The sequence below is a fragment of the Festucalex cinctus genome, chromosome 13 (genome assembly GCF_051991245.1).
Source record: "Festucalex cinctus isolate MCC-2025b chromosome 13, RoL_Fcin_1.0, whole genome shotgun sequence".
Classification (NCBI taxonomy): domain Eukaryota; kingdom Metazoa; phylum Chordata; class Actinopteri; order Syngnathiformes; family Syngnathidae; genus Festucalex; species Festucalex cinctus.
In genome coordinates this window covers 4,771,700-4,794,747 of record NC_135423.1, presented here as the reverse complement: position 1 = coordinate 4,794,747, position 23,048 = coordinate 4,771,700, and the positions used below count along the sequence as shown (strand labels likewise).

Genomic DNA, 23,048 nt, shown 5'->3' with positions numbered 1-23,048 from the left:
TGTTGGTGTCATGTGACTATAACACGTGTTACTTTCATTATTAATAAACTCAAAACATTTAACTAGTTACTGCCTCCACAAAATTTAATTTGGAAGTTCATAAATTAATCAATATCGGATTGACCTGAAGTAAATTGAATCAAATCAGGAAAAATCTAATCGAGTTTTTAATTATGTCCTTGATATTTAAGAATTGATGTTCCATAATTAATCAGTATTGGATTGAACTGAAGTAAATTGAATCAAATCAGGAAAAATCTAATCGAGTTTTAATTATGTCCTTGATATTTAAGAATTGATGTTCCATAATTAATCAATATTGGATTGAACTGAAGTAAATTGAATCGACTCAGGAAAAATCAAATCGAGTTTTTAGTCATGTTTTTGATATTTAAGAATTGATATTCCATAATTAATCAATATCGGACTGAATTGAAGTAAACTGAATCGACTCGGGAAAAATCTAACCAAACTGAACTCTTGTGAATCGAAATCAAATCGATTGAGGAAATTAGAATCGATACCCAGCTCTAGAAAGTGACCGTGGTTAGCGTGTACCTCGGGGAAAGATTGTCTTTCTTGAGTATGTTGAGGTGGAAAAGGGAAGGCGCCAGGCACACGGCAATGTTCATGGGCGTCATCTGGTTTTCCTCCACCGAGGACGTCACATCGCTCAGGAAACAAAGAAGCGTCTGCAGCACCTCTCGGTTTTCGTCCGACATCAACATAATGGCGGCCTGGACAGCCTGCAATCGTTGGTCCTTGGGTACATCTGCGCGTTTCAAAACATTTCGTTCTCTCATCTTTGCGACCCGATTGGCCGGCGTCGAGGCCGAGCGCGGCGGCGTCCTTACATTGGTAGATGTGGAGGAAGGTTTCCCCCAGCTTGCTGGTGAGCAGCGGCTCCGGCAGATCCCTGAAGAACTGTTTGACCATGTCTGCCACGTCGTACGCCGACTGGTCGTCGTAGCTCACGTTGCCCGGGGAGCTTTCGTTCAGCTGCCTCAGCGCTTGAATTCGGGACTTGACCCCGGATTTACGAAAGAGTCCCACCTTAGCAGTGAAACAAACACGTTGTTGGTGTCAGACAAGGGCGGCCGGCGGCATGACGTGAGAGCGAGGTCACGCACTTCCATTGTTAGTACGCATCTATTGTATTGCAGAAGAGCCAACGTCATTGTTCGGGGGGAAACCATACACCCGCTTGCGAGTATTAGATAACGTCGATGGCTTGTTACATCACTTGGACGAACACAAGCCGAGAGCGTGCGCTCCGACTGACCTGGTCAAGACACTGGCTCCTCAAGTACCGCAGGGCCTGCTGCAGGCCGAGGGGCAGAGGCTGCCCAGAACGCTGCACGTGAACTATAAGGGGGACGCCAAACACGTTCTTGTCCTTGTAGTCCGGGACCTTCATTCTCTTCATAAATTTTGGTACGGCCCTAGTAGGCAGGCACAAAAAGCGCATTTGACAAGTCAAATACATACATTTACAGATTCAAAACCTATTGTTAAAGAGGCAGTCAATCCCCCCCCCCAAAAAAAAAAAAATATTGACAATAATAAGGTCTATGCAACCCCACCAGTCTCAATTCTGGTTAATATTGTGTTAGTGGAATATGAGTTAAGCAGCAAAATCCAGCAATTTTTATTAGGGTTGACAGGCGATTTAAGATTTTTTATTGCAATTACACACATGACTTCAGTAGTTAACTCACAATTAATTGCAAATTGTTACAGCTGTTCTAAATGTACAATAAAATATTTGTATACAAATAGAAGTCTCATCTTTTAGTCATTGATACAGTAAATTCCTAAAATTAAATTGAAAAAAAGATGTACTATAAAAAAAATCATTAATATTGCACTTGTAAGACATTGGTGACAGTTCAGTGCATTTTTCTTTCATAAAAAGAGCTATCTAATCTTTAATATGAAGTAACTTGTGAAATTATGCACATTTTTAAAATTGTCAAATACAACTTGACCCCAGTCTCCACAAATATATGCATTATTATTATTACATTTATTACTGCAAAATTTTGACGTGGACATGTCTGCTGCATTGTGACTGGAATTACCCCAGTACAGGCTTTCCAAGTAAGGGGTGGTTATTAATCGCACATTTAAAAAAAAAAAAATAGTGGCGTTAAAGGAACTTTAACCCGAAATTAACGCACTAATTTTCACACCCCTAATTTTATTTTAGCAATATCAGAAGGCGGCCATTTTGCTACTTGAGTGAAAACGACATCACAGTTGCTCAGGTCTCGGGTAACCAATCACTGCTCAGCTTCAGAAAACAGGTGGCCAACTGTGATGTCATCTTCAGTCGACAGCAAATGGCAAAATGGCCGCCCCCTCAGATGGATAAAAATGGCTGGATTTCGCTGCATAAGTCATATTCCATAAATATAATATTAATCAGAATGTCACGATTAGAACACATTATAGTCAAGAGATTTTTTGGCGGAGGGGAGGTTGACTTTCTCTTTAAGTGTTTAAAAGATACTGACCAGGTCCAGCCATGTTTGTTTGACAAGGAGTATTTTTCCATGATGGCAGTAAGCCGGAGCAGAGAGAACTTCTGTAACAAACTCAGCTGGCCTGCCGACTGGTTCGTTATCTGCAACGACGCCACCGAGTGGCTAAGACGATTGGATATCTGAAAGCTGGGCCACCGTAACCTTGAGCAACAAAAGACACAGCAGAGTCAGAAAGAACATCCTCGGAAAATCATTTCAACCAAAGTCTTACCGATTAGGTCTCGTAAGGGAAGCCCCTACACCCGAGTCTCGCCTCTCGCCGAGTCTTGTCGCGTCCGCGTCTGAAAGCGATACTCCATCCCCGGCACTCGGCGCGCTCTGGCTTTCGGTCACAGAATCCGCCTCAAAGTCTAGCGTGATCTGACTGAAAGACCGAAGGCCGACCGTCGACACCCCATCCCCACCCGGCAGTACATTCTTGGACCAGTGGTCGACGATCTGCTGCAGACCGCTGACGTGCATCAAGATGTCGTCCAGGTGAGGAAACAGGTCCTCTTTCTCCAGGTCCATGAGGTCCCCAGTGCTGGCGTACAGATGAGAGCCAGGGACGTTGTCATAAACGCTGATGCGGCTCCCGCACTGCGTGACGGGCCGGGCTTCCTGTCGGCATGAAATTAGCGGCGAGTCTAGGTGCATGCTACCCGTGTGCCATTTTATTGAGGCCCCGTTGGTTGGCGATAAGCTTTCGATGGACAGTGCTTTGGGGAAGGTTCCCGGCTTGTGGTCATTGGGAATATGGACCACCAGGTCCTCATAGGAGCAGAATTCATTGATGCGATTTTGTTCTGCCACTTGCTTGCCTGAGAAGACGTCGACGTCTTCCAGATACATGCCGCTGCGCTTGTGGTCGGCCCGGTACGGCTTGCGCTCTTTCAGGCTGGGCGTGCTGCCTGCACTCCCACTGGAACGGCTGCTCCCTTCACTGCCGGACCGGGACGGAACCTCGTAGGACGGCAGCTGCGGCGCGCCGTTTATGATGTCCACGCACGGCAGCGTCTTGAGCGCGAGAGGTTCCCGTTGCGGCACCGGCGAACTGATGACCAACGTCTTACGGCCCCTCGTAAGCGCTCCCCGGGAGCGCAGGGTCTCCATGCGTCTCAAGAAGTCTTTGGCGCGGGTGCGACTCGTCTTGCCGTGCTTGTGAGGCAGCGAGCCGTAATGGCTGATGTCTTTTGCGATATGAGACATTGTAAGGGACGTCAAGTCCGGCATGGCTACAGAATCCGGGCAGGTGCGATTGGAACCGTCAGAGTCCTCGGTGCTTAGACCCTGACGACCGCTGCCGCCGCTGCTTTCGCTATGTACTGAGGATATTTCGGGCTCACTGAGGTCTGTTCCAAGACTTTCGCTGCTGGTTGTGGTTCGGAGAGGCACGTTGTCCCCAGCGGACGGATCTAATCCTTGTTTTCCCAGAAGACAGTCAATGTCCTGCAGCCTGGACCAGCGTCGGCTGCTCCATTCAAACGTCCATTTGTCACTAATGGCAAACAGGTCTTCCTCATCAGAGTCTTCGTTCTTGTTAAGACATAGAAAATCAGAAAGTTGGAATGGTACAATTTAAAGACCATGAATACACAATTGATTATGCACTTTAGCGATGACAAGAACAGACACCGCATTAATGAGGGTGAACTACTCTCAGAGGTGGCTAATCCAAGTCCAGAAGTAAAAACCCTGCCACAATTTGGTTTTAGCCCAAGCTGCTAGCTAGCTAGCTCCCTAGCTAGCTCCCATGGTGCTTGTTTACCTGCTAGGGAGTTAGCTAACTAGCTAGCTAGCTAGCTAGCTAGGTAGCATCAGGGGCTAAAGCCAAACTGTGGCAGGGTTTTTACTTTCAGATGCTAGCTAGCTAGCTTCCATGGTCCTCGTTTACCTGCTAAGGAGCTAGCTAGCTAGTTAGCATCAGGTGCTAAAAGCCAAACTGTGGAAGGGTTTTTAACTTTCTGGACCTGGATTTGCCACCTCTAACTCTCATACACAGTAAATTTTGTACAGTAAGTTTTGCTCTAAACAGAGTCAAATTGGTCAAACTTTAAACAGAGCAAAATTTACACTTGGAAGAGAGTGAAATAAATATTACTCCAAGTAGTTTTACTGTGTACGAGACAATTGGCCTATTCCGTGACAAAAACTATGTAAAGTCTTTTCATTCAGAAAAATAAAATAAAATAAAAAATTAGAATTATTTTTGAGTACGTTTTACTAGTTTATTAGAAAAAAATTCGATTTAACTCCAGTTTTAAAGCTTGCTTTAACTTTGTCAGCAAATCTACTCTGAATATTTTACTCTCTTCCAAGTGTAAACTTTACTCTGTTAAGAGTAGGACCAAATAGACTCTGTTTGAGTGAGATTTACTCTAGAAAATTTACTGTGTACTAGCACATTTTGCCTTTGTATGTCCAGTCAGAAACCTATTAACAGCGTAAATAGGTTAGGCTGTCATGTATAGAATTACTGACAGTGTATCATTATTACCAGGAAGGACAATGAGCGTGACCTGCAGGGACTCGCTGGAGGAAGCGTCTGCTCAGACTTAATAACATTACACAATCAGGAAATAGTGATGCAACACTACTCCTTTGAAAATACACTGCCATAAATAGAGCATGCTAATAATAATATCATAGACTGTATTTCAAAGTGGGCGAACTTACAATGTATGCAGATTTAAGTCAGCAGTGTTGGTTTCCCCACTTCATTTAAATAAAACTATGAATAACATCTAATTCCAGGCATGCACATTTTGACATATTCAAAGCTTGAAAAACATTAAATCTGCCTTGAAGTCATCAGAAATCCTTATGAATTATTAAAAGCATAATCCAAATCAACACTTACTTTCTTCTTTGGGAGGTTCACATCAAGTTTCAAGGAGGCACACTTATTTAAGGTGTTGAGTCGCCTGTAAGGGAAAAAAAAAAAAAATACTATCAGCATACAAAAGAAATACATAAATTGTCATTTCATGAGAACTTCAGTGACTCTGATGACACTTTACTCAGCAATTCATTATCTTGTCCAGATCCAACCGGAAATTCAGTTTGACAATTGGCACGATTTCTTCTCGACATGCAAAGTGATGCGGTGCAGTAGAAAAATCAGAATAACTGCAGTAAATATTCATAAAATAATTTCATGCAAAACAGCACAGTCGTAACTCAACGTTTTCTTATGAGTACAAACAATTTTTTTGTATACCTTTCCTAACCTCAACATTTGTGAGGACTGAAACATGTTGGAGAACAAAACTCGAGATTTCTGTGACCCATAGAACCACCTTTATTTTCAATATGACTGATACGTACGTCACTGACAGTAACTATCGGGGTTAACCAAACAAAAAGTTCCCATGATTATTTCTGTAGATAGCAAGACCCAGGGGGGCTAAAAGGGAGGATTTCTAAGCCGTGCCCCTTAGTCCAAAAGACCCGAAGAGCTTTGAATGCGACTGCTAAAACTGGAGACTTCTTCAGAAGGGGATCCCACAGGGCATACATGAAATATCAACCGAAATAAAAGGCAGCTATTTATTTTGGTGCCGCAAGACTTTGGTCGGAATTGCTCACTCCAAATGTTACCATAGCAACGGTATGGACGGCTGGAATCACACACTGCAAGTTGGAACACTTTCCTCTGGTGTTCCATTTGTCCCCGTGGCCACTTTGGAATTTAGATGAGTTGCTTTAGGGCTGTTTGGAGTCACAGTATGTCGTGCGGTGCAGCGCGCCCTCGCACTCCTCCAGCTTTTTCCTCTCTCCATTGTCACCACGGTTACCGTGGCGACACAAGCACTTTTTCTTTCAAGTCTTATTGGAAGAGAAGCGCTGTCCTCTGACATAATGGAGTGATATTGAGCCACGCTTTTTATGGCTTAATGCACTTTGACGTTGTAAAAAAAAAAAAAAAAAAGGTCTAAAATGGACAAGTAGTGCACATCTCGTGTTTGTTGAGCACAATGAGCTCGATGCTTTAAGTCCCTCTTATAAATAAATGTGACTTGTTATGCAGTGAGTGTAGTTAGGACGGGTCCGTCTCATGTAACACCATTTTTATTAGCGTTCCCAATCTGACTGGCCATTGTTAGTTTTTCGAAGCACAACCACATTTAAACATCGACGCATTTGATGTATTTACCTGCAAAGAGGCTCCACGAGATCTTTGTCCAGGAAGTCATGGTCTCGTTTGACAGGGCTGATGTCAATGGGGAACTGGGAATCTTGAAGACAATCAGATCAGAAGAGAAGAGATGACAAAATGGAAGCGAGTGGCGGCATATTTCCGGACGCGAACTGTGACACTCGTGTAGTATTTCACGCTAATGAGAAGGGACAGAATTTGTCCGAGTAACAGCGATGTTGCTTGTGCGGGGTCGTTCCGTGTCGCGCCGGGTATGGGGGTTCTCTTACATAACTCGGTGGACCGCATCCAGAATCTCTGAATCTGACATTCCGCTGCATTCATGTAAAGTCATTAACTTCTTATGAAAAGCAGGACGGCAGGCAGCGATGACCGCTCAGACTGGAACAAGGCTCGGCCTGTTCGTCCGACTTTTTGGCTTTGAAGCGGCAGCGTTACATCTTAATAATGGATTTCATCTGCAGTGCAATTTGCAAGACCCCATCGAATCGACAATGAAACTCGCTTTGAGCTGATTTGCGCAACGATTTCCTCATGTCTCGAAGCGTCTCAGCTTAGCCTCCAGACAAAAGAAGAGGTCTGGTTCAAACTAGAGTGAACACACATTTTAGCGCTGTTGGAGTTGTATTCCAGACTCACTATCGGCTCACGACCAAGAGGCCTCCCAGCAGGCAGGATGTTTGCGGACCATTTGTAAGGCGTAAAACAAAGTGTAGGGTGTATAATGTTACCAGCAGCCAGTAAGAGCCCAAGACCTTGGAAATTCCACGAGACTGCTCAAATCTTCATTATGTTGACTTCTTTATACCGTAAATATCTTAACTCATTCACTCCCAGCCATTTTCACTGAAGCAAAACCCCCTTCACTCGCTGCTGTTTTGCTGAATTTTGACTGATTTTGATTTGATTCATCTGGGGGGGAAAAAAGTATATTTCTATCATTCTGTTTCCGTTTTGCAGCATCTAGTGCCCTCTTGTGGCTGTCAGTGAAATTATATACCCCCGTATATTTTGTCATGTATAAGTCACTCCGGGGGCGGCACGGTAGTCGAGTGGTTAGCACGTCCGCTTCCCAGTTCTGAGGTCTCCGGTTCGAGTCCAGGCTCGGACCTTCCTGGGTGGAGTTTGCATGTTCTCCCCGTGCCCGCGTGGGTCTTCTCCGTGTACTCCGGTCTCCTCCCACATTCCAAAGACATGCATGGCAGGTTAATTGGGCGCTCCGAATTGTCCCTAGGTGTGCGTGTGAGTGTGGATGGTTGTTCGTCTCTGTGTGCCCTGTGATTGGTTGGCAACCAGTCCAGGGTGTCCCCCGCCTACTGCCCAGAGCCAGCTGAGATAGGCGCCAGCAGCCCCCGCGACCCTTGTGAGGAATAAGCGGTCAAGAAAATGGATGGATGGATGGAAGTCACTCCAAAAAGTGTGACTTATAGTCCAGAAATACGGTATATGTCTTTTGTGACATCAGTCCTGGAACTTTTCTGATAGGCCTCATAGTAATGTAAAAAGCTGTATAAATACATAAAAAAAACAAACAGATAGATAAATTGCAATGTAGCGGGTGAAGCCTGTATTTCCCGAGCAGATGTTGGCCATGTTTTGTCTCATCTGGTTTGCTCCAGAACATGTCGAGGTCTTCAATGAGCTGCACTCCGCACGCGGCCGATGAATGCGTGGAATTGTGGCCCGAGCGACAAGACGACCTTCTGTGCCTGCTTGTCCTAAAAAGGCCGCATTGAGCTTTGTGAACAGCGGTTTGTTTCACACCCACATTAAATGGCCTAAAATAAAAAGCTCTGCTGTTTTTTTTTGTTTTTTGTTTTGTTTTACGATCTTCAAGTCTATCTTTAACCCGGCAGCCTTGTGTGCTTTGTGATGAGCTTTTCACATTTACCTTCAAAGAGCTGCGCGTACTGGGGAAATCCGGCGGCCCGCAGCCAGTCGCACGCCTCCTTCGCCTCGACTTCTGCAAACACAGGACAGAGAGTATGTTAAAGAAGACGTTCATCAATATTTAGCTTTTGCTTTTTTTAATTCAACATAGTTCCCAGGTGTCTTAACATGTCTGACATGCAAAACAACCCAATGATCAGGAACTAGCGCAATTTTCATCTTTCTCTGTTTTGAGAGGCGGCCGTGTCTCAAATAAGCCAACGATCTCCCCGTAACCAAATAAGCGAATGAAAATCCACATGCACACGCGCTACATCGGCCCACATCAATCTCTGAAAACGACAAAATGATTGCACCAACATTTATGTATTGCGAAGTATGTTATATTTTGCATATTATATCGCTACGGTCACTACAGCTTAATGAGAAAATGGCCGATGAAGATGATTTTTATCGTGTGAGGTTCCGTATAGGTGGCACAGTGAACACCAACGCCAAATTCAAATAAACGGTGCCCCGACGTCGACAACTCCAAACATAGGAGTTGATGTTATGTGCCGCTTATCAGAAGCTAACGCTAATATGAGCTTCCAATGCTGCAGCTCTGCTTTGCTTTTCAGCAGCAGAAGGGATTATTAAATACATGTACCAAATTGTAATGTCACAATCTGGCAAAATGGCCCAATTATTTGGGTCCTGGCAGAAAAAGTACATTTTCCATATGCCCTCTTTAACTCAATAAAACCCCAAAACGTATTTATACGTGTTTTTTATGTGCATACAGAAGGCTTTGATGCAGCTTCTGACATGAAGAGGTGGCTTAAAGCAATGGTAGTTATTACAACAACAACAAAAAAAAAAAAAAAAAAAAAAAGGCCATCAGGTGGCAACAGAGTATAAGAGATCCCCCAGGGCCATGTTGCAACAAGATCTTTTTGACCGAGTTTTCAACAGGAATGTGAATAATGAAACTTAAGTTATAATCTAATGCCAATTGCGCAAAACGGAAACGGATACAAATATACTTTTTTTTTTTTTCCTGGTGAAAGAAGAGGTTCCATGTTTACATAGCAATCGAACACAATATTCTGTGGACCTTGCAAAATCAGTCAAAATCCAGTAAAACAGCTGGGAGCGGAGGTGAAAATAGCTGTGAGTGAATGAGTTTTCAGAACTGGAAGCTGGGTGAACGGAAACCACAGTGAGGTCAGTTTCATTCTGACTTGACTCAATGACGCATTGCACATGGATGGAAAAAGCTTACCCGACTTCTCCAGACGTGTGGGTGTGCAGACCACCCCTGACCCTTCAAGTTGATTGTTGGGAGATAGCAGGGATATTACACCCTGTTGGTCAGCTAGCTTGACTCAAATAATGCAAGGCCTTTCACATGGACATTATATAACCACCAAGCAGGTCTTTTTTTACTCTTCAGGTGGTCTCTATGGTAAGATAGAGTTTATAACATGTCTGCCTGCTGTTTTCATGTGTCTTAAAAAACAATCTGCTCCTTTTAGTTCAATTAATCTAATCATGCACTCGCTCACCATACAATTAATTCGCTCGTACCTGCACAAGCTAGTGCACAAGTTTTACCAACATAGAGTCAGTTTTGTGGTCGCAATTTGCAGTGCACTCCATCATCATCATCATCAGAGCTGATTCTTATTGTCGTTTGACTTTTTCTTGTTGATGACCACAGATAACTCTCAATATGATGCATTGCAGTTATCTTACTCTTCCTTTTACATAAAACACAAACAAAAATGGTTTTGCTTTTTAAATAGAAGTTTAAAAAAAAAAAAAGATTTGGAGTTACATGCTTACAAGCTCTGCACACCGACACCACTGCAAATTAGGTAAAGTGATCAAAACGGAGCCTCATTACATTTGCTGGATGTATTGGATCATGGTCTTGTAAATGTCATTTATGCATTTTTTTTTCTGCTGTGAAAACCACAATTGCCTGTTTTTCAAACAAATTGACATTAAATTCAGAACTCACGGAAAAATCATGGCAAGCACGTAAGCGTAGTATACAGTTATTATTCAATGTATTTTAGGAAAGAATTGACTGAAAATAACTCCTTGCAACTCCGGTTAATGACGAGAAATTGCAATTCCGGTACAGATTTCACGTCAATTTGGCAAAAAGCTAAGACACACTATTTACTTTAGTGGGCCACATGAAATGATGTGATGGGCCTTGGATTTGACCACTTGGTATTTATTTGCTATTGATTATTCTGGGTGCAGTGAGTGTACACATACAGTGTTTAACAGGTGTATCATACCAGCACACAATGCAAGGTTTAAACATTATTTGTATTCAAAATGTTGCAAATAGTCTGCATGAAAGCACTCAGTGATTCTGGATCCTGTATTTATGTTAAGTGGGCTTGTTAAGTACTTTGAAAATGTCGTCGTGTTGATGTGTTCTGTGGGTGTTTGAGCGCATATTCGGCGTGAAATCTGAATATCGGTTGGGGATTCAAATTAGTAAACGCCTGTATTGTCTTGTGTTAGTATACCCAAATTCAGCGAAATTATGAAGACTTGCAGCCCCAAATGTTTTTGGTGCGGTCAAAGGCAGGCAGAGTACGAATTTTGCTTAGCGTAAAACAGTCGTTGCACTCCATGGTTATATTTCACGAGGAAGACTCAAGTGTTACGTCAAACACGCTTTAAAACACGCACACAATATACAGTCAATACGCCACAATATGAAGATATCAAGCTGACATGACCCTTCTGCCGCTGTTGACATGGCAAAGAGACAAACTGTTGGCACCTTCCCATTAATGCTAACACAGTTATTTGCTGCCACTGGTGAGAAACATTGGCTGACGCAACAGTGTTACAGGACACTCCGCATTCGCGTAAGGGATGACAAACATCATCGCAAAATACAGTGTTACATTTTTTTTTTTTTTTTACACCAAGTACCACCTAATTAAAATAATTTGCTGACTATCCGTCATGACCAACATTAAAATACAGTAGCCACTGTAACATTACAGTTTGAACAATTATTTTCCATACCACTAGAGGGACCCTAGAGAATAACTGAGCAAGACTAAATTAAATGGGCTTCATGTTGAAAAACAAAACATAACAAAATTCCAATAACATATTCAAACGGATAATTGCACACTCTGCAAGAGCATATTCCAACCCACAAAAGCCTTTTTCATTGCATGCGAATGTAGTTCTTAATCCCCCTGATGGAGAAAAAAAAAAACAGGGTGGGGGAGAATTTAAATGTAACATTTTTTAGCTTTCCAATTTGAGCTATTTTCCCATTCTTTAAGTTAATACGCCAATTAAGGCAACTCTTGGTATATCAACAATGACAATCTTGTCTCAAATTACTCATGAATTTACTTACTCAATGTGAAATCTGTTGAGCTGAGCACAAAGCTGATATCCTTGCAGGAATTGAGCATAAACACGTACAGAGACCGTAAATAATTTGTCATCTAATTAAGCGGATACACATGGTTAATGGTGGCTTTTGTCTTCTAGATTTAAATAGTACTGCCTGTCACTCGCATAACAAAACTAAAATTCATTATTTGTAGTAAACCATTTTTGGGACAAATTAAGTGAAATTTGCTGATAATTTCCCACCAGTATGCTTACCGAAGCTACTTCGGATCCCAACCAAGCAAAATCCCACATCCACGGACGGATCACACTTTCTGACGTTTCACAGCGCTGTCACGCAACGGCCGTAACTCGAGCCGCAACCATTCACGGCAGAATTACCGCCCGCCACGCCGCTCTCCAAACCAACCCCGACTGGCCGGGACTCACCTGCGTTGCTTCACATGCGTGTGACTGCGGCCAAATCAATGAAAAGTGACTTTGCTCTGCAGCCCTGACCAACAACTGAATAAATATTAGCAGTCCCCCCCCCCCCACCTCCACGTATGTCCTTGGAAGACTAAAAGAAAAGAAAAAAAAAGGCCACTGTTTACCCCGTCAACAACGTCTGTTCCTATCTGCCGCGTTCACACCTGCATCATCAACATGTCGGGAGCTTCTGTTCAGTCTCTTCTCCCTCCCAGGTGGTTAATATCCCGCCCGTCCCGTATTGTTCCGTCCAGCAGCCAGGTCCCCCGACAGACACCCCCCACCAACCCTCCAGAGTAGTAACACGAGCTGGGAATTCCTCCGTGTTTGGCATTCTGTAACGCGACACGGAGACATTCTGTACTCTCATCCTCTCTCCGAGGAAATCTCCCATGGATAAAAGGCTGGGGCAGGCATGATGCCAAAAAATGAGGGCTTGTGTTTGCTCGACCCACTACGCTCACAACCTGTGTACGCTCTAGAGTTACATGTTCACAAAAGACAAGATGCAAGACTCGTTTGGACGGGACACAATGGTAGAGAATGTCCCGAGATGCGTGGTACTGTCTGTTCGACCGTGTATTAGGGCTATGTAAATCTAGTTGTTTTTTTGTTTGTTTTTTTCAGAAGAGTAATATTCAGAGGAAAAAACTTGCAAATTTGCCACTTTATAAAGTCTTTAACTCATTCACTCCCAGGACATTTTCACTGTTTTACTGGATTTTGACTGATTTTGCAAGGCCCATAGAATATTGTGCCCTATTGCTATAAAAACATGGAATCTACCAAAAGAAAGATTAGAGCCTCTTCTTTCATCAGGAAAAAAAGTACATTTCTACCTGTTTCCATTTTGCAGCAATTAGCATTAGGATATGGCTAAGTTTCATCATTATTCACAAATCTGTTTAAAATAGTGGGGAAAAGAGCTTTTTGATCTCTTATACTCTGCTGCCATCTGCTGGTTTTTGTAATAACTACCATTGCTTCAAGCATTCTCTTCAGTTCAGAGGCTGCATCAAAGCCAACACGTATAAATGCATCTTTGGGAGCAAAATAATATTTAAAATAGAACGTATTTATACGTTATTGGGAGTAAATGAGTTAAAAGCGACGCGTCTTTATCGCTGGCAGTACTCAACGCTTCAAAAGTGCGAATGCTTAATATCATATGGTTAATCTCTGCTAAAGCAGCTCCTTTTTTGAAAACCTGACCGAAAAGTATTGTTACAAACATCCGAGTAGTATGCTACATGTATTTCTCGTAAGTTCCTGAGTTTTTTTTCTCGTATAAGTGCCACTTTAGAAAGTTGCAAGTTTGCTACGTTATAAAGTTGCAAATTTATAAGTTTTTTTTTCCTCACACGGGGTTTTTTCCCTCGGATTATTGCCACCATCCTCTAAAATGTATATTATATATATATAAAACTAAAATTCATTATTTCTAGTAGGTAAACCAATTTTGGGACAAATTAAGTGAAATTTGATGATAATTTCCCACCAGTATGCTTACCGAAGCTACTTCGAATCCCACATCCACGGACGGATCACACTTGTGACGTTTCACAGCGCTGTCACGCAACGGCCGTAACTCGAGCCGCAACCATTCACGGCAGAATACCAGAACATTTAAGCTTCAACGTTCTTTAATATAAAAGGTATCTTCAAGAAAGTGTCAAGACCCAAATTCACCCATTTAGTTCACTCAAGTCCCAACGTACTAAAGTCAAATAAATAAGACATTTTTGTCCCACTGAAAAGGCAGTCGGCAGTAGGTCATAATTACGTTAAATTATTTGTGAAAAACACTTCCAGGATTTAAATATAAAACAATCAAATAAAACTAGTTCCTTGCGTGACATTTGTAATCTCCAAATGGTGTCGGGACCATCGAGAACTGACTTGACTTGGCCAAGTCATGTGACTGATTCAATGCCATACACACCATTTTACAACATTATGATCACGGTTAGCATTAGTTAGTCACCCTTGTAGGAAACAAATGTCAAATTTTGCTGCATGCTTTGAATGTGATGTAAAGAAGACCCCTCGAGTGAACAAAACAGTACAAGGGCTCCTTTCTTACGAGGGAGACGTAACCCAAATTTTTTTGGTACGTTATAGTCACTAGCCTATGATAGCATAGCACAGCACCAGAGTCATAATTACAGTAATAGAAAATACTTCTCGGACATAAATATAAATGGATCAAGTACGCTAGGACTGCCGTAAACCACTCGCAATTGTTTGAGTACTCACGGGAGATTTTCATCATATAGTCAGGCTGCTTCATATATCCGTCAAGGCCCTTGTGATTCCAAAGTCAGAGCATCTTTTATTCCCACGCATTCCTGCTGGCTCTCAGCGCAGCTTGGAGTTTCAACTGGGCTCCTGCTTCACCCTTTCTCTTTTGGCGTCTCAACCCCCGCCATCACTACTAAAGGCCTGTCCTAAATCTTTCCTTCAACCCACCCCCTTCCGGCGGTACACCCCCCCCCCCCCCCCCCACTGCCATCCCACCCCCTTTTCTGCTCCATGTGCCCAACCCTCCTACCCAACGGTGCCCGAGACAACTCTTGTATAACCCGCATGCCAAGTTTTTACCATCGCCACGGAATTCCTGGACCCCTCGGGATCTTTTCAATGTCTTCTTAACTGATTACATCATCAAAGCTTTTTTTCTCTTGGGAATGTTTATTTGAATCAATTGTGGTTTTCGCCGAGCGCAGATGTTCTTCCGGGGGGGGAAAAAAAAACAAACCTTGGGTTGGCTAGGAGAAGGGGGAAAAAGTATGACATCAAGTGTCAGCAGCTGTGATTCACACTTCGTCGTCTGCCCGGACTGTCTGGAAGGAAGCCACCAATGAAAGGACGCATGTTATCCGTGTCATCTGAGAGAGTGATGACTTTCTTGTGACAAATCGCACACGGCCACGAACACGAGGAAGCGCAATGTGCAGTTGAAAAGCATGTAGTAACACATTCCGAAAAGTCAAGAAGACTTTGCTGGTTTTTAACTCTTTTACTGCCACACGTTATTAAAAAAACAACCCCCAAAGCCAGCGGATTTCGAGCATTTGAACTCATTTTTCGATGCAAACAGAATATTGTGTTCTTTTGCTACATAAACAACATGGGTACCACATGAAATATCACATTCTATTCTTTCATTATAAAAAACAGTTTCTACCTTATTCTGTTCTTTAGTAATCACCATTTGAAAATAGGTCATTTGAGTGACATTGAACGAAAATTGAAAAGAAAAGATACATTTTCTCCACAACAGTGACTTTGATACGAATGTTTTTTGTTTAGTGACGCTCCGTCAAATTAGGTTTAATGTTACAAAGGCTTTGATCATTCACGTCAGCCTTAAAAACGCTCTATTTCATCAGATTGCGTCATGTTTCGTTGCAATTCGCAGCTTTAGTTAGGGCCCGAGCAGCTACCGCTGCCATCTGCTGGCTATAGTTAGTGGGTGTTTTTTGATTTCACAACTCATTGACCCGGCTGCACTGCACTTGGAAGTTGCATTGATATATTAAAAAAATAAATAAAAATAGTTGACGTCACTTAATGTTTATGGCAACATACATCGTGATTTTACTAAACGTTATTAAACGTTTTTGGCAGTCAAAGAGTTAACTTGATGTTTTATTGACAGATTTCATTTGAAAATTCCAAGATACGTGCATACAGAAATTAAACAGAAATTAAAGTATAAGGACCAAACTGGTGATGTCCCCATCTGGGTGTCAAGTCATTTCTAACCCCACTACAAAGTACTACAGACCTAATTGATTGCTTTAATCCCCACAACTTCGGAATTGATTGTCTGCTGTTAATTTTACCATGTTCATATCATTCATATCAAATCAAAAAATCACAACAATGCAAACAAGTACAAGTACATGTGGGCAGCATGAGGAGATGTAAACTATTCATGACTTCAACATGTGTACAGTATGCGATTATATAAGACATCCTCATCCATTCCGCGGTTTCCTGTAACGTAAGAACATTTTCCAGATGTAACCCTGAAACCTCGTGAGCGTATCTGCCATTTCAGTCTTGTAAAACACGACAGCTGGAGCCGGAGTCCGCCTTATAAAGCCGAGAGTGCAGACAGAATGACGGAGGCGCTCCACTTTAGTCGCCGTTTAAAAATAAATACTCAGCGCTTTAAAAGCACTCTAAAACAAACCGCTCGGATTTATACGTGCTAACTGTGTGGACCCTTGGAAAATGTGTCTGCCCCGTCCACGCACCCGCACTAAGACGCCTGACTGAATCATCCAGACGAGGATTGAAAATATACCTGCCAGCCCCCCCCCCAAAAAAAGACAAGATGGCACTTTACAAACACCATAAAAATGCAAATCTGGATGAGTTTTTTTTTTTTTTTTTTTTAATAATATCCATCCATCCATTTTCTTGAAAGCGTATTCCTCACAAGGGTCACAGGAGGTGCTGGAGCCTATCCCAGCTGGCTTTGGGCAGTAGGCGGGGCACACCCTGAACTGGGTGCCAGCCAATTACAGCGCACACAGAGACAAACAACCACTCACAAGCACACCTTGGGACAATTCGGAGCGCCCAATTAACCTGCCATGCATGTCTTTGGAATGTGGGAGGAGACCGGAGTACCCGGAGAAGACCCACGCGGGTACGGGGAGACCATGCAAACTCCACCCAGGAAGGCTGGAGCCTGGACTCAATCTTGCGTCCTCAGCACTGGGAGGCGGACGTGCTAACCAGTTAGTCACCGCGCCGCCCCATAATAATAACAATAATAATAATAATAATAATTGTCGTTTTTTTGCCAATAATGTATAATGATTTCTAAATAATATCAAAATCAAGATTTATTTAAATAATACAAATTATTTGTAAACATGATTGATATATGATATGATTTTTAAAAATAAAAATCTTGATTTAAAATATGGGATTAAAAAATACATAGTAATAAATATTAATAGAAATTGATTGCTTTATTAATGTGACTTTAAAAAGGTTATGACATTTTAAAAATAAATTTTTAGAAAATAAATAAGGGATTTATTTTAAATACTTAAAAAAAAATTATTGTGATTATTTTTAAACGTAACACTTAAGTTAAAAGGAAAATCGCGTTTTTTAAATAATGAAAATCATGACTTATTTTAAATTAAATACAATTATTTAAATAGGATATTTATTTTCAGTTTATCAGTAGAGTTAAAAATCGCTCTTGGCATAAATACAATAATAGAAATGCTTCAAGATTTTAAAACAAACTTTTGAGCTCGGCTACACCACGCGTAGCCTTCGAAAACATGTTCGCCCCGTTCCTCCCCTCCTGCAGCGAGACGCCTGAGTGAATCACTCAGACAGGCTTAGAAATAGACCTGTCCCAAAAAAAAACAGACTGTGAGTGTCTGTATCAAAAACACCTGGAGGGCTTTTATATAAAAGCTAGCGCAGAGGTGTCGTCACGCTCGGGGGCCTGAAGCTGAGGCCTGTCTTCCGTCTTTATGATGCTAATTGCACACAGACACACTGAGTAGTCAGCCTACAGTGTTAAAAAAAAAATGACACATAGCACCCGAAAAGAATCTCACATTTTCTTATGTCTAACCGTTGAACAGAAACAGATGACGTATCTATCAATTCCGTCTCCCAGAAGCCAAATAATTGCGTTGGAATGCTGGAAATTTGTCTTTCCGAGGGTGGCTTTTAATTAGCAGCTCAGCGGGACTCCAACAAGCGTGACAATGGCACACTTGTCATGTCCAGACGAGGTGGCGCTTGGCAAACACCAGGGTGAATCAAAATCTTACTGAGATGTGTCAAAGCAAAATTCTATATTTGATTTATTTAGTCTTTATTTCCAGAGTCGCTAAAATTGTTGTTCTTCTGTACTAAGCTCAAAACAAAGTCAGCGTATTTGTCAAATCAGTTAAAAGAAATCAATATCGCTTTGTTGGAATCTCACTAAATGAAACCCGACAACTTGAGGTTTCATTTAGCGAATTTCCAACAAAGGAAGCTCTTCGCCGACAAATACCCCGACGCGTCCTCGTCAGGTTGACAAACACACAACGCTTCAATCATACGTCTCCAGCCAGGTGACTAACCGTCAACGCCAGGCCACAAATTACACAGAGCCCACGTTGAATCACCCACAGACTTCCTGAAGCCTCGTTTGATTCCGTAACGGGGGTGTCGTTAGCGCCGCACAGGCTGACATTTCATCTTTAAAGATAAAGGGACTGCTTTTTAAATCAATTTACAATGCTCACATTCACACACCAGGCTGCCAGGTCCACTGGAAACAAATCGGGGTTCAGTGTCTTGCTCAAGGACACTTCAACATGGTCACCAGGATGGGTGACGACCACTCTACCACTGAGCCACACCACCCCGACATGGGCTAAACATGACAAGTCGGGATTTCCTGGCCACAATCTGATTTTTTCTTGCTTTTAAACTTCCCCGCTGTACAAAAAACTGCCATTTGAGATACATATATAACAAACACGCACACACACAAAGACGAACAGCAAGATCTTATTGATTGTGAAGGTAAATAACAGGAGCATGCGAGCTCGGGAGCTGCTGTTGTTGACCGTCGTCAAAGCATGCCGGGGTCAAAAGTCACCCGAGCGCTGTTTTCTTTCCACCAGGGTCTCGTATTGAAATCAAACAAGAGCGGCACAGCTGTGGTAACAGTCTCGTTCGCCTCCTGAAGGACACCCAAAGAGGTGAGCCTTTCATCCTCAACCGATACCGGCTGGGAAAAAAACAAAAAAAACCTTAATGCTAATTTGAAATCTGAATTTGAGAAATATGCCTCGAAACTGTACTTGGAAAGCTAAACGATGCCTCCAAATTGTTTTTTTTTTTTTACAACAGGCGAGCATCATTTTCCGAGAAAATTCCATTTCGGACCTCAAGCGCAAGGAGGACACTACAGCAGCCGATCCTAAAATTCCCCCACATGGACTTTCTTGCGTCAAACATGCTGATTATGACGCAGAGGCTTTTTTTTTCCCCCCCGCAACTCGTTTCTCTGCATCCGCGTTCCCACGCAGCGCAAAGCGTTTTGATCGTCATCTCAAAGATCTTTGTGAAGGATTTGCTTCCTTTAGTGATCAAAACATCAAGTGGGGATTTTGCGGAATCCACGAGAGATCACTCCACGCCGACCGATCCGAGCCGGTGTTGATCTTTGTGGCCTTATCGCTTCTCTCCGTTTTCCACTATTGTCTTTTGTCCGCAGATGAATAAATAACTCGTTGTAGGTGGAATTCGTACTGCGGGCTGGACAGTGGCTCACTGTGACATGTTTTTCCCCCCACCAGCCTTTGTCCATTGTGAGGATTCCTCAGCCTGGAGGGTTTTTTTTACTGTATATGGCGTCAAAGGCAGCATTCCGGCGAAGCTGCTATCGGAAAATGTGTATTCAGTGGCAGTTCAAAGTATGAACTTGGAAGCACTTAAGTGTTTTAGCAACCAAATGTCTCAACAGATTTACACTGACAGGCTTGTTGATGCCAATGGCCAATTGCTAGTCACATTACTTACATACATCAAATTTTAAACCCACACATATGCCAATACAAAGTGTACTGTGATCCCGCCCTATTTGCACTTCGCCATTCACTAATTCACCTATTTGTGTTGTTTTTTTCCCCCTGTGCAATCTATCCTCAGCTATATACTTAACCTACTCATGGTTTTGTAGTCAAGCCAAAGCTCTGTCTAATATAAAGTAGTGCTTTGACGCCAACTTGTGAAATCTTGATGTCAAGGAATTATGCTGGAGCTAAATTTAGTCAGGCAACAACCATGGCTAATAATAGTTTCATCACATCCATCCAATCATCCATTTTCTTAACTGTTTGCTCCTCACAAGGGTTGTGGGGGGTGCTGGAGCCTATCCCAGCCGGCTTCAGACAGTAGGCGGGTTACACCCTGAACCGGCTGCCAGCCAATCGCAGGGCACACAGAGATGAACATCCATCCACACTCACAAGCATGCCTAGGGACGCATGTGTTTGGAATGTGGGAGGAGACCGGAGTACCCGGAGAAGACCCACACAGGCACGGGAAGAACATGCAAACTCCACCCAGGAAGGCCGGAGTCTGGACTCGAACCTGAGTCCTCAGTACTGGGAGGCACAACAAATTAAAATTCTACCACTGTATATACATTTCATGACATTTGTGTTTGGTGGGCATGTCATGACTTTTCTTCTTCTTCTTTTTTTTTTTTTTTTTTTAGATAATAGTCGCTAAAATATGTGACTTGACATAACTGGTGAAAGTAGAAATAGTTGTGATAAACAAGACTGACTCAAGAACAGGAGTCAAATCTGTGCCAAAGTACTTGCTGACTGAAAAGTACTTCAATATAAAATTGAAATGATTTTTTTTTGTTTTTTTTGTTAAATAAATTCAACACCTCTTTGATAAACTGGCACAATGGAAACAAAAATCTCGAAAGACAAAATAGTCTCAACTTTTATGAACTTGTACAGAACTCGTACTGAGAAGAAGAAAAATCACATTACATGCCGCTAGAGCTAGCAAGCATTAGCTTAGCCTTTATGCTAGCAAAGGACATTTCCATAGCTTTCCTCATGTTGTAACTAGTGAACAAAAAGATGCTAAATTACCTAATAACTTGGGGGCGGTGGTTTCGGACACAACTTTCTTTTATGTTTTTACAATAAGTCATTCATAAGACAATTAAAAAAAAAAATCAATCAAGATCGCAATGATCTCGCGGTTGACTTCAACCTCTTTCTTTTTACGTTTTCACCAAGGTTGAAAAGAGTAAATCTATTTAACTTAGACAAAGGAACAAAGTGCAGGTGTGTCTTTTCATATATGGAGTAAATCTATTGAAGGACAGCAACTTTTTTTTTAAACTTATTACTTCCCACCACTGGCCGTGACTCATCAGAGTACTCGCGCCACATGAGCCGGACGTGCAGGACTTGAGCTCTTAAGTGGGCTCAAGCACTTTTGGAATGGCCAAATGAGTCTGTGCCAAGCAACATCCTGGAGTTTCTGAGTGTGATCGTAATGTCCCTTCAGGTCTTATTTACCGTAAAGAACGACAGGAGACGAGCCGGCGTTGTCGCCCAACGCTGTTTTCCCGCTCGTAATGACATGCTTTTGTGTCTGCGCTCTCCTCCCCCCCATCTGATAGCCCGCACAAACACCGTCATTTGCTTTTCCGAGACATAACACATCCATCAACTTAGCTCAGACACTGCCATGTGTTTAGCAGAGGCTACAAAAAATACTGATTTTATTTACTTTATTCTCCACTAGATGGCAGCAGAAAACTTCACAACATCCAGCCACCATTTGATTTGTGGAGCTATTTTGCACCATTTCTTTCTTTTTTTTTCTTTTTTTTTTTTTTTTAACCATGAGTCCCGAGAAAACAAGTGTAAGAAGAGGACCATGTCCACTCAATTAAAACTTAAAATCATAGAAAGCCATCTGCAAGATGTTTGTGTCGTCAATTTGTGCGTCGCACTCAAAATGTTTCTAAGCTGCAGACCACTCAGAATGGGAAAGATGATTGTGTAGTTATACTGTGTACAGTATAATATTGTTAGGGCTGAACAATTTAGAAAAATAATGTGATTGTGTATTGTGATTATTTTCCCTTCAATATTATGATTGCAATTTAATATTCAGTTATTTTTTTGAGGCTCCTCTTCCCACGTATTTATAAATTAATCAGTAGGGCTGCTCGATTATGGAAAAAATAATAATCACGATTATTTTGTAAATAATTGAAATCACGATTATTCAAACGATTATTTTTGGTATAAAAATAGAAAATGTTTAAGCATTTAAAAATATTAAGACCAATTAAAAAAAAATTAAAAATAGAAACGCTGTAATTGTGTAAGTTCCTTTTTGGACCAAACAGAATTTATAATAGTATATTCAAATTAATATTTATTTATTTATCTATTTATTTATTTATTTATTTATTTATGTTGGCAAAGACTTGAAGTTGGAGTGCAGCATGTGCACTGTGCACCGTAGACGATTTTTTTGTTGTTGTACAAAACAAACGGTTAAACATAAAAAATAAAATAAAATAAAAAAAATAATTAAGACAAATAAAATAATTTGAAACACTAATTATGCAAGTTACTTTTGGATGAAACAAAATTTATTAAACTTAGTTATTTAAAATTTTTAAAAAGGTGCAAATGTATAAATTTAAATCATCAGAAATTGGTATTAATAATCCTTTTTTACGATGATGCTGATTTTGTAATTGCGGTGTAATAATTGAAATTGCAATTGAATTTCGATTAAATGCACAGCCCTATTAATCAGGATTGCAAACAGGAAACCGGGGGAAAACATTCAAAAAAGAAAAAAAAAAAAAAAAAGAATAAAAAGAATCTCCTCTCCATTAGGTCCATCTCATTTGGACCCAGTCCCAGAGGGGACAGCGTGGGGTTACCTCCTTCTTTCGGGAAGAGTCAAGAGGGGAGCCGGAGGTGTTGGCGGGCAAGGGGGGGGTGGTTGACGACATCAGAACAAGAGCCCCCACCGTGAGAAAGCCCTCTCAGGAACCGCCACCATAAAAGCGCTCC

The 23,048-nt window shown here is 41.8% G+C and overlaps 1 protein-coding gene across 9 annotated transcripts in view; it reads right to left on the bottom strand.

The window, feature by feature from the left end:
* stard13b (StAR related lipid transfer domain containing 13b) overlaps positions 1 to 23,048 on the bottom strand; it is a 59,851-nt gene that overhangs the window by 3,554 nt on the left and 33,249 nt on the right. For 7 of the 9 annotated variants that reach the window (XM_077540852.1, XM_077540853.1, XM_077540857.1 and 4 more), the window contains 8 exons: positions 8,576 to 8,647; positions 6,682 to 6,763; positions 5,386 to 5,449; positions 2,758 to 4,061; positions 2,517 to 2,687; positions 1,283 to 1,442; positions 855 to 1,053; positions 559 to 772 (listed from right to left, as the gene is read on the bottom strand). In XM_077540852.1, coding sequence (XP_077396978.1) covers positions 559 to 772; positions 855 to 1,053; positions 1,283 to 1,442; positions 2,517 to 2,687; positions 2,758 to 4,061; positions 5,386 to 5,449; positions 6,682 to 6,763; positions 8,576 to 8,647 — 2,266 coding nt within the window. Of the gene's footprint in view, positions 1 to 558; positions 773 to 854; positions 1,054 to 1,282; positions 1,443 to 2,516; positions 2,688 to 2,757; positions 4,062 to 5,385; positions 5,450 to 6,681; positions 6,764 to 8,575; positions 8,648 to 11,962; positions 12,036 to 14,685; positions 14,833 to 23,048 lie in introns of those variants that run through there. The other 2 variants (XM_077540860.1, XM_077540859.1) reach the window with 2 other exon arrangements.